At 33.0% G+C, this 11,454-nt stretch overlaps 2 protein-coding genes across 3 annotated transcripts; one reads left to right on the forward strand and one right to left on the reverse strand.

Moving 5' to 3' along the window:
* Nucleotides 1–178: 178 nt before the first annotated feature.
* LOC106401195 (NADPH-dependent alkenal/one oxidoreductase, chloroplastic) lies at nucleotides 179–2,063 on the forward strand. The gene is made up of 4 exons (XM_013841662.3): nucleotides 179–717; nucleotides 860–1,183; nucleotides 1,444–1,603; nucleotides 1,689–2,063. Exons 1-4 carry the CDS (start codon nucleotides 310–312, stop codon nucleotides 1,952–1,954), a joined length of 1,158 nt encoding a protein of 385 aa, XP_013697116.1. The 5' UTR covers nucleotides 179–309; the 3' UTR covers nucleotides 1,955–2,063.
* Nucleotides 1,704–7,486, reverse strand: LOC106401196 (beta carbonic anhydrase 3). Of its 2 annotated transcripts, XM_013841663.3 has the most exons (9): nucleotides 4,347–7,486; nucleotides 4,031–4,095; nucleotides 3,708–3,851; nucleotides 3,373–3,421; nucleotides 2,999–3,115; nucleotides 2,827–2,880; nucleotides 2,611–2,699; nucleotides 2,391–2,496; nucleotides 1,704–2,303 (listed from the first exon to the last, which is right to left on the reverse strand). In XM_013841663.3, exons 2-9 carry the CDS (start codon nucleotides 4,081–4,083, stop codon nucleotides 2,136–2,138), a joined length of 780 nt encoding a protein of 259 aa, XP_013697117.1. In that variant the 5' UTR covers nucleotides 4,084–4,095; nucleotides 4,347–7,486; the 3' UTR covers nucleotides 1,704–2,135. The 2 variants fall into 2 exon arrangements, with proteins under 2 accessions (XP_013697117.1, XP_048596900.1); XM_048740943.1 differs by having other exon boundaries at nucleotides 1,704–2,496.
* Between the last annotated feature and the right edge of the window lie 3,968 nt (nucleotides 7,487–11,454).

Below are 11,454 nucleotides of genomic sequence, written 5' to 3' on the forward strand. Positions count from 1 at the left end.
CGTTAGCTTATCAAGCCCAACTAATATTTGCAGTCCAATTTATATATTGATGAAAAAACGACACGTTGTTTTGTTTAAAATATTGAAAACAGCAACGTTCTCGTAATAAGTTGACGGACTACCCGCCGTTTGAATTCGTTATGGTTTCTCGAACCTCCGGATACAGAAACGCCACAATTTTTCAGATTAAAACGACAGCCACAGAAAAAGACTGACCAATCAGAGACGTGGGAGTGATTCAGTTCAAATAGAAAAGCAGAGGAAGCAAAAGAGATAAGCCGTTTAGTGAAATTAGCGGTAGACTGAAAAATGAACACTGCGCTTGCAACAACCACCGCCACAACTCCCGTACTCCGCCGCGAGACGCCTCTTCTCCGTCATTGTTCTCTCGCAAAACCGTCAGTTTCCCGATTAAACAGAGTAGGATTCAAATCCGGCGTGCAAACCATCGGGAAGTCATTGCTGAAGATCTCCGCAAGCTCTCAGAGCGCTTCAGCAGCAGTCAACGTTGCAACGAATGCTTCGATTCCAAGCGAGATGAAGGCGTGGGTGTACAGTGAGTACGGAGGAGTGGATGTTCTGAAGCTAGAGAGCAACATTGCTGTTCCGGAGGTTAACGATGATCAGGTGCTCATCAAGGTTGTTGCGGCGGCTCTTAATCCCGTCGACGCAAAGAGACGGCAAGGGAAGTTCAAAGCCACCGATTCGCCTCTCCCGGTAAATTTAATATCTCTACAACAAAAACTGAAAATTAATTTAACTTGGATGGGCCTTTTGACACTTGCTTCATGGGCCGGCCCTGCTCGCGAGCATATAAGAAGGTTCAGATTCTTATTTCGACTTTTCATTGTTGGAGCAGACGGTTCCTGGATACGACGTCGCAGGAGTAGTGGTGAAGGTGGGAAGCGCGGTGAAGGACTTCAAAGAAGGAGACGAAGTATACGCAAACGTGAGCGAGAAAGCGTTAGAAGGACCGAAGCAATCCGGTTCTCTGGCGGAGTACACGGCCGTGGAAGAGAAGCTATTAGCCTTAAAGCCTAAAAACATCGATTTCGCTCAAGCCGCGGGGCTTCCCCTTGCTATTGAAACCGCCGACGAAGGTCTCGTTAGGACCGAGTTCTCTGCCGGAAAATCAATTCTCGTCCTCAACGGCGCCGGAGGAGTAGGAAGCCTTGCGATTCAGGTAAAAAAATCAATTCAACCAGGACTTCTAGCTCTAGTGGTAAATGGCTTTATAGTTGTGAGTACTGCCATCTGGATTCGAATCCCAGCCACTGGAGAATTAACATTTCGGCATCGCCAGGGACAGAGGACCACGTGATTAGTCTGGATCACTTCTGTGGGGGGCAGGATACCTCTGTATAATTCAAAAAAAAAAAAAAATCAATTCTCGTTTCTCGATGGTTCTTGATTGGTTCCCTCACGTTTTGTATATGAATACAGCTTGCGAAGCACGTCTACGGAGCTTCGAAGGTGGCTGCAACAGCGAGCACGGGGAAGCTAGAGCTGGTGAGAAGCTTAGGTGCTGATTTAGCTATTGATTACACTAAGGAGAACATTGAAGACTTGACTGAGAAATTCGATGTCGTCTTTGACGCCATTGGTAAGCAAAAACGAAAACAAAATAACACATGAATGTAGTTTCTTGTGGAACTAATAAAGAACATTCCATTTTTTTTGTCAAAAAGGGATGTGTGATAAGGCGGTGAAGGTGATAAAGGAAGGAGGGAAAGTTGTGGCCTTGACCGGAGCTGTCACGCCTCCTGGTTTTAGATTCGTTGTGACATCTAACGGCGAGGTTCTGAAGAAACTGAATCCATACATTGAGAGTGGGAAGGTGAAGCCTGTGGTTGATCCCAAAGGACCTTTCCCATTCTCACGTGTGGCTGATGCTTTCTCATACCTAGAAACGAACCATGCCACAGGGAAGGTCGTTGTGTATCCTATCCCTTGAGTTGCTTAAGTGTAGCCTAATTAAGCAAGTGTCAAAAGTCGTTGTAGAGTGTTTTGAGTTATAAACTCATATGAATATGGGAACTAAAATGCTATTTATAGCTTATTCATTACAGAGATCAAACGAGACTAGAGAAGAGTCAAAAGTATTAAACATAGAGAAACACATGAGTATGAATGTTTTAAGAAAAGGAAAAAGCAGGGGTGGTCTTGAAGTCGAGTTCCCAGAGATCAAACGTTCCTTTCACGAAATCGTAGTGAGCTCCTCTTATGGCGAGCTTGTTCTTCACCACTCGCTCTTTCACAAATGGGTAAGACAACAGATTCCCTAAGGACACGTTCACGGCTTCCTGGAAACCCATGGACAATCTCAGTTTCTGCTTTAAAATTAAGACAGAGAAACAGAGAAAATATTGTGTCTTTTTCTTATTATGTACCTTCTCACAGTAGCTGCATTGATCATTGAAGCTCAGATGTTTGAAATCCTGCTTGATCATGTTCTTTGCCGGTGTACCGATCTGGACCCAGTTATCTATGAAGACGCTGCCATTATAAAGAATTTTAGTAAAGTTAGTGAACCAATCACCAAGAAACTGTCTCATGCTTGATCATGCAGTTAGAGGATATTGATTATATTAGCGTTTTGAGATTAGTTACTTCTTAGAAGGAGCAGCATCATCTTCGATGGACATGAGTCCCTTTATTCCACCACAACGGCTGTGACCAATCACCAGAATGTTCTCCACCTGATAACGAACACAACAATCACATTATCTCAGGCTTAAAACTTGGTCAAAAAAATGCCCATGTACTGTCAAAGGAGAAAGACAAGAGAAATATCTCTAAGTAACGATTAATTAATTAACTACGTACGTTGAGGGCTGTAACTGGAAATTCAAGGGCTGCACCAACACCAGAGTGTTGCGTCTGCAAGTTTCCAAAGCTCAGTGTTATTAGTTTAGTTATTTAGTCACTAACAACTTGTGATGTTATGTAATTAGAGGGACATGTACAGATTTTTTATTGTTTTAGAATTAGGACGAACCTTGTCAAAAGGTGGCACCATGTTTGCAATGTTTCTAACGACAAATGCTTCCCCAGGTTTGAAATTCAAGATCTGAGTAGGGCTAACTCGAGAATCCGAACAAGCAAACACCAGAAACTGCAAAAAAAAAAAATCATATTGGTAAAATGATCACTTTCAAGTTGTCTTAATCCTCGTTTATAGTTTTAGGGTTTCTAGTTTTTTATTTGCGTGTGTTCTATAGCTTTCCCATTAAGTTATCATCATCAGTAGTCATTATTTGATTAAACCTTATCTTCTGTTTCAAACCCTTTTTGACTTAAGAGTGAAAGAAACTAGAAAAGGAAACCACGCTAAAGGAGAAAAATAATAAAATAGATTGGCAAAATCTAAACCTTGGGGCTCTGGCCTTTGGCAAGTGCATTGTACAAAGATGGCTTCTTCCTGAAAATTGATGAAACCAATACATAATAGTATTATTATACATTTAATCATCAAGTTGAAGACTCGAGTATTTAATTTAACCAAGACACACGTTTATAAACATCCAGAGAACTTAAAATAAACCTTTTTGTCTTATGCCTTTTTGAGAATGTAACTAGATTAGCATAAGTATATAACTTTATAAACACTATTATTAAATGTTGGGGAAAAGTGAATTTTTATCCATATTAAAAGTACAATGAAATAGACGGAATCCATACGGAACGGAACTAGGAAGTAAACGTACAGATACTTGTGAGTCTTGAAATGGATAAATCCGGATTTGATTCGCTCTACTGCATCTGATGATTTGTTGGAATCAAGTTCCTCTAGCTCAACCGTTACCTTCTTGATCTTTGAGGCCGCCACTTTCCCGAGATCCGATTTCTTACTGCAGTTAACGTTTTAATATCAAACAAAATATAGAAGACAAACTGTACGTTGTTATAGATACAAAATAATTAATAATCAACGGTATATATGGGGCCAAAATGATCATTCCACAAACTGTAAAATCCAAAATTCTAGATCTGCTTTGGGAGAGAAAGCGAGAGAGTGTGTGTGGTGTACCTGAGAAGCTCTCCTAGTTTTTTAAGGGCATCTTCATACGTCTCCGTCGACATTTCCTTTCGTTTCTAAGACCAAAAAAAAAAAAGACTTTAGATAAGAAAATACAAGAAAACGTTTTGGAGAACTAATACTATAAGCATGTGTTAATGCGATAAGAATCGAAATAGATTAGTTGATCTTGTTCCTAGTTTTTGAACAAGTGAGAAAATAAAGAAAAGGAATGACTTAAACAAGGTGAAACAGAAACATAGATCATCATTATGGTCAACCGAATCTATAGAACAAACACTAATGAATATTTAGTTTGTAGGCGGACCTTGGGAGGTGCTTTTGATAACAAACGATCTAGAGAGAGTGATACTTGAAAATAAATGCAATTTTACTTGCTTATCTAAAGAGATGGTACTCTATACTCCATTATTTATAGCCGGAGATCAGTGACATCTCATTACGCGGCAAAATTTTATATGTTTTCCACTTGTCATAGTAGGAATTAAAAATTCCTAATGAATTAGATTATTTAAACATAACTTTTTGGGATAGACGCTTATTAAAGCAAAACAATGTAATTGTAAAAAATATACAAAATGTTTAGCATGGAGGAAACAAAATCCTCCAAATTATAATATTTTATTTTTTGAGAAGGGACAATTAGCTAGATATCCTAAAATGAGGTCCTAAAATGATTTCTATCTATTGAGTGACATAAAAGGTTCAAGTTGTATCTCTTTGGTTTGAAATAGACGAAAATACCCTCGATGCTACTTGCGACTTTCTCTCGCATCTGACACAAAACTCTGCGACTTGCAGTCTTTGTCTTTTGACAAAAGTTTCTGACGCGCGACAGGTGAAACAGAATAGTGTCAGAGCTATAGAGATGTAATTAGGATAGGTTTGTAGTTAGTCTTTTTCTCTACATTTTTTCTTTTATTTGTGAGTTAATTTTATAGTTTTTTATCATATTAATAGAAATCTAGTTTTCTTTCTCATCTCTTTCATTTATCATTCAAGCTTATAGAAAAAAAAATCAGACTAATTTTACAATGTTTTATATAAAGATAAAAAAAACATTGATAATTTTTTTACGAAGATTCCAAAAGATTCATTGTTTTGTAAAAAAACATAAAAAATAAAGCGAAGATCGTAGAATTAAAGTAGTAATTCTATGGAAGAAAAAATATGTTAGTTGTTACAAAGAGGTTGTGGCTAATTGATAAATGGTTTTCAAGATTACAAAATAGTTGTCGTTAGCTGATACATGAATTGTTAACCAGTACATGATTGTTAACAAATAAAATATTCGATACATAATTTGTTAGCTATTACGTAGTTTGTTAAATGATACATTGCTTTATACTAAATGAGTGACCACTACTTTGCAGCCAAGTTTGTAGCAACTAACAAACCATATATTCGTTAACAAATAATGTATCAGTTAACAAACCAAACCATATATCAGTTAACAAACCATATATCGGTTAACAAACAATGTATCGGTTAACATCACTTATTTAATAACATTTTGTAATATTTTGTTGCAGTTAACAAACTTGTATCACTTAATCACACTTTCGTAGCAGCTAACCAGAAATATATCTCGATCAACAATTTCCTAACCATAACCACCAGGATGGAGAATTTGAAAGCCTTTGTTGTGTTCCAGGAACTCATCTAAGACAATGATTCACTCATCTGGAACTCATCAGCTAACATTGCATATATCAATTAAAAAATCATTTATCAGTTAGTAATTCATTTATAAAAAAATATATTAACTTACAAATCATGTATCCACTCTTTTATCAGTTAACAAATCATGTATCAATACAATGTATAAACTGACAAACAATTTATCAAATCATTTATTAATTAACAAACCATATATCAGTTAATGAAAAGTTTATTTGTATATTCTCAATTATTTATTTTATTAAGTAACAATGTTTTATTATAATAATAACTTACGAAATATGTTTTTCAAAGAGTAGAAAATGAAAAAATTGATAAAACTAAACATAAAATGGTATCAGATAACTAAGTAAAAACTTGGTTAACATAATTGTTATCAAAATACGTATAATCTAACAAACAATGTATCATCTAACAAAACATGTATTTGCTACTTACGACTTATTTTGGGACGGGTTCGTCCGCCGGAGGAACAAGAAAAAAATCAAACAAACCATGATGACGTTCTCTTCTAATTTAGAAATCAAAGTCAGTAAAGAGAAATATGATTAACAACAATGTTTTCTTTTTTGTTCCTATGAGATACAGTATTAAAGAGAGAGAGAGAGAAAGAGAGCTAGAGCTTACTATAAGAGGGAAGAGAGATAGCTAGAAACTAGTAGACTGATACACTGACACACTGACTGACACACTGATACAACCGTCTGTGAGTGGGTTGATAGGGTTGCAGGGGAAGTAGACTCGTAGGTTTGTAGGGCCAAAACGGGAATATATAATTCTCTTCTTCGGTTGAGGTAGGAGTTTAATATAGTGGTCTAAAAGGGATACAATCACATATTATCTCTTTTGAGAAAGAAGGAAAATAGACGCCAGTGGTGAATTCACCCTCTTTCTCCTGTATACATGTACATATCACTTGGTCTTGATATTGATTTCAATCACTTTTACCTTTTCGTCAATGAAAACTAGATAAGTCTCGATCTACGTAGGGATATATAGATAATATATATCATGGTAGAGGACCAAGACCAACTAAAATCGAGAGCTCAATCGAGTGGTTGAGAATCAATCTCAAAATTATGAAGATGCTATTATAGAATAGTCAAGTAAGACAGATAATATTATCAATTTATAAAATTTTATTTATGAAGCAGGCCAGTAATTTAACGTCAAAAGTTTTCATTCCTTGTGTTTAGTATTTTTTTCGTTCAAAAGGTTCAGCCACATTGAGATAAATCTCCTGCACAAATGACGCCTTTCTTAGCTATGAAAGTTTGGAAAGTTCGATGTTGTAGACTGATAGTGTTTTCCAAAAACTTTATGGTACCCAAGTGAAAAAGAAAAGAAAAACATTGTGAGATAGAGTTGTAGTCTTGTGGAAAGCACGAAACCTTTAAAACCTCTGCTCTATCGAACAATAATTAAGATCTAATTCACGGTAAAACTTTGTTTTATTCCAGCAATTTTTCACAAGACTCGAAGAACCAACATTCTTTTGTGTCGTTCTTCTTAACATTTTTTCCATCTATACTTTTGGATATAAACCGACGCTCATTGCTCTGATTTTGTCAATTAATTGCAGGAGTGTAAAGATTAGGAAAAAAATATTAATCGGAAGAAGAGAGAAAACGATATTTTAAGAATGGTTTGCAAGTGGTGCCAAATTCTTAATAATATCTCTTTCTATTCTTAACATTTTTTTATCTTCCCATATTGCAATTACCACGTTAAAAACAAGTAATAAGATTTAACAATAGTCTGCAGAAAAGGTAAGTATCGGTGAATTCAATAATAATTAATCATCGGTAAAGGGATTACGTTAAAGAAAAAAAAAGCAATTTAACAAAAATAGACAAAAGTAACAATTTGTTTTATTCAGGCCAACGGATATGACTGGATGAGTCAACTAACGTTGGCTGGTGGATCACGTTGCAAAATGAAATAAACTACTATTATTTTCGTAAACGTAACTTTTTAAAATTTAAAACACTTCATATATGTATTGATTTGCATGTCTTTTAGGGAAATCCAGCTAGTCAATCCAATACATTAAAAATCTGGTTTTTTTTTAATTGAAGGCATTTATGCAGTAGCCAAAATCGTTAAAATCAGAGTAAGCGAATTCAAACTTACTAAAACGAGCATACTAAAACGAGCATTTAAAATACTTTTAATAGTTAGCCAAGTTACAAAAAAAAAGAAAAACTTTTAATCACCAAACTATAACCATTTGATTATTGTGAAAAAGAAGTATTGAAATTACTATTACGACTGGTTCTGCGTATATGGATGATGGACTCTTTTGTGTTAACCTCTTTGCGGTCAGATAATTAAAGGAAAAAGGAAATAGTTTGCATGTTATAAAATTAAATATATATATATTTGATGTATTAAGAAAATAAATAGTTATACGTTATAGATATCCCTTATATATTAATTGAGCATTTTAACGTCGCGTGGCCGGTTAGAAGCCAAATTTACCGCCTACGCTTGACAGGTTTGTTCTTCATGTCAGGCAGAGTATTGCTGGGTCCACTATGGGTTTTTGTTGCTGAGAAAGCTTTGGGTTTGGTTCTGCTCAACGTCCTCCTCCTTTGGTGTCCCGGAGCCGTTGCAAGTCACCTCCGTTGAAGCTGCTAGGAGCCACCCTCGGGTGAGTGTTCGGGTGTTCCTCTCTTAGCTTTGCTAAGATTCTTCATGGTTCTGCAATGATACAAGTAGTTCCTTGAGTTGAGAGTTTATTTGTTGTCGGTTTTTTCTAATCTCTATTAGCTCCATGAACACCACTTATGGTTGTTCTGGTTCTAATTCATGTGTTTCTTAGAGGTTTTTTTTATAACTTTTTGCGACCTCTATGAAACGGAATTGCTATCAAGCATATTCAGGTTCGGCTATGTTGTAACCAAACTTTCATTCTTGAACGATATTTACCATTTAGCAAAAAAAAAATATTAATTATGAAGCATTATAACATTTTTTGTAGCCATATGTCATCACTTACATAATTCTAATGTGGCTAAAGTATATATGACACTTAATGATTTTGAATAATAAAAATTTGATAAAAATAAGTGCATCTTATATTATATTTGTTTAATTTTAAACTATTAAAATAAATTAAACAACCATATTAACCATATAATAAAAAATTAGACTTTTTGTATATATTATATTTTGAATTTTTAAAAACAAGCATAAATTACTAAAACTGTTAAAAATCTCATATTCAAATTTTGTGATCTATGGTTAAAATATTTTTGTTATGACATGATACAAATGATTACAAAATCATATAAGTCAAAAGTCTCATTTAATAAGTATTAAGATTAAAAATATATATATATATATATATATATATCATTTTAAATTAAACTATATGCCTTATAAAAATACATAATATTTTAATTTCGAAATTTACTTTGAACAAAATTTTTTTGATAAACATACATATATCATTTTAAAAAAAATTATATTATTTAAACTATTAATCCCACAATGAAATTTTATTATCAGTAATTTAATATTTTCGCTATAAGAGATACATATGATCTAAAAAACATATGAGTAGAAAACATCACTTAATAGATATAAATATTAAAATATACTATATATATGTTACTATCATATAAATTTACTTATATACCATATCGAATATAAAAAAACATATTTTTTTGGATTATAAAAGTTATTTATATGTTCAGACCAATTTAATTATATACGTAATTTTTTTGATAATATGTTAGAAAATATAATATATAAAATAATTTGTATATATAATTTTCATTCCTTGCAAGGCGCGAATCTTAACATAATTCTTGTTATTTGGTAGAAACAAAATCTAGAATTCAAAATAAGTTGATTCCCGTTCTCCCAAATTTATTGTCTCATACATTCATATTTACTGATATAATTCATTTATACTGGCATGGACATTTTTTTTAATTGGCTAATTAATAAAAATAATTTTGATATATCTATCAGTTAATTTTAGATTTTAATAATTTTTACCAAAGAATTATGAATCCAAATAAATTGTACCTTATAACTACACTAGTTTTTTTAAAAGAATGTAAGATTTATTTCAATAAAAAACATTGTTACAGTGAATGTGACTCTGTTATCAAGTTCTGAGATACATTTTTTTTCAAAGTCTGGCTTCTTGATGAGAACTAAGCAACCATTGCACCTTAGGCCACCATTATCGCGGAATCTTAGTGGGGTTCTAAAAAAAATTATTGCGTAGGCTCCACAAAAACCATAAGAATCGGTCACAGAAGTTATGAAATAAAGACCGATTTTGGAGTGTTTCTTGCACTGTTCGCGGACTCCACTGGTCCATAATTGGTTCGTTTTTGAATTTTTTTTTTTCATACCAAAAAAAAATCAAAAAAGGTTTCTTAAAAACCCGTTTCAGCGATAATTATGCTCTTAGATCACTTCCAATGGAGGTTCTTTCCTTTGGAATTCTTAAAATATGTATTATGTATATATATATGTATGTATATATTATATAAGCATAAATATTTGGCAAAGGTTCCAAAAATCCCGTTTTAAGAACCTTTGCCTATGGCCTATGGGGTTTTACAAAAATTATGGACCTAATAAATACTTATGTTTATATAATATATACACACATATATATATACATAATATATATTATAAGAGGAAGGAGGTGTTCTTAGTAACTCGAGTCTTTTAAGGGCTTCTTCGTACGACTCCGTCAACATTTCTTTTCGTTCTTATAAGAAAAAAAAATGACGAACGAAAAGACTATTTGAATATACTGTGACTAGGAAAAAAATATAGAGAAAAATACTAGGATATCACTAAACCAATTTTTTGTTCTCAAACTAGCACTCAAGGCTCAAAGTCACAAAATAGGTTTCATTAAAGAGGTAAATATACACTTATACCCTTTGGGTTAATTAATCTAAACCTTAGGATTTAGAGTTAAGGGGTGGAGTTTTGGAATTAGAGTTTAAAATTTTATAAAATAAAAAATTAATCCCAAAAAATTAAAAACAGTTTCAAAAAGTATTTTTGAATTATAAAAAGAAATTTTGAAAAAAAAAGTTTCAAAAAAAATTTATAAAAAAGTTTTGAATCTGAAAACATATAATCTGAAACTATAAATTTTTTTTTTCATTTTTTATTTTATTTTATTTTTTTTTGTTTGTTTATTTAATTTTAAACCAAATGTATTATGTATATTTTACCCTTTAATGAATGTCATTTTTGTGAATTTTTTCTTCTAGTGTAATTTTTGAGACAAAAACTCAAAATATGCTATTATCGAAAATTGCCCAAAAATATACTGGGTTGACAAAAAAAGAAAAAAATATATTGTCGAAAGGTGCTAGGTTATACTTATATGATTATCTAATAGCGTTGACTTTCTTGGCAGGACTTTGTTAACAGATTGAAAGACAAACCGGTCGAGAAATTTGTTTCAAAGACCCAAAACTGGTGGAGAGATTTTTTTTTTTTTTTTTTGAAAAAGAGATTTCTGATAGTATACAAAAATATGCGTTAATACGGTACGATATAAAATAGTGTTATGGCTATGGAACTAAAACAACCAAAAGAAAAAACAACCAAACGAATCGAAAACTAACGATGGTTTCCTTCAGTCGAGAGAATAGAACAGAGAGGATGAGTAAAATAAACTCATTCTCGTTAATTGAACTACAATGTACAACTGATAGTATTTATACTCTATACAGGCTCGTGTATAC

This window comes from Brassica napus, chromosome A9 (genome assembly GCF_020379485.1).
Source record: "Brassica napus cultivar Da-Ae chromosome A9, Da-Ae, whole genome shotgun sequence".
Lineage (NCBI taxonomy): Eukaryota > Viridiplantae > Streptophyta > Magnoliopsida > Brassicales > Brassicaceae > Brassica > Brassica napus.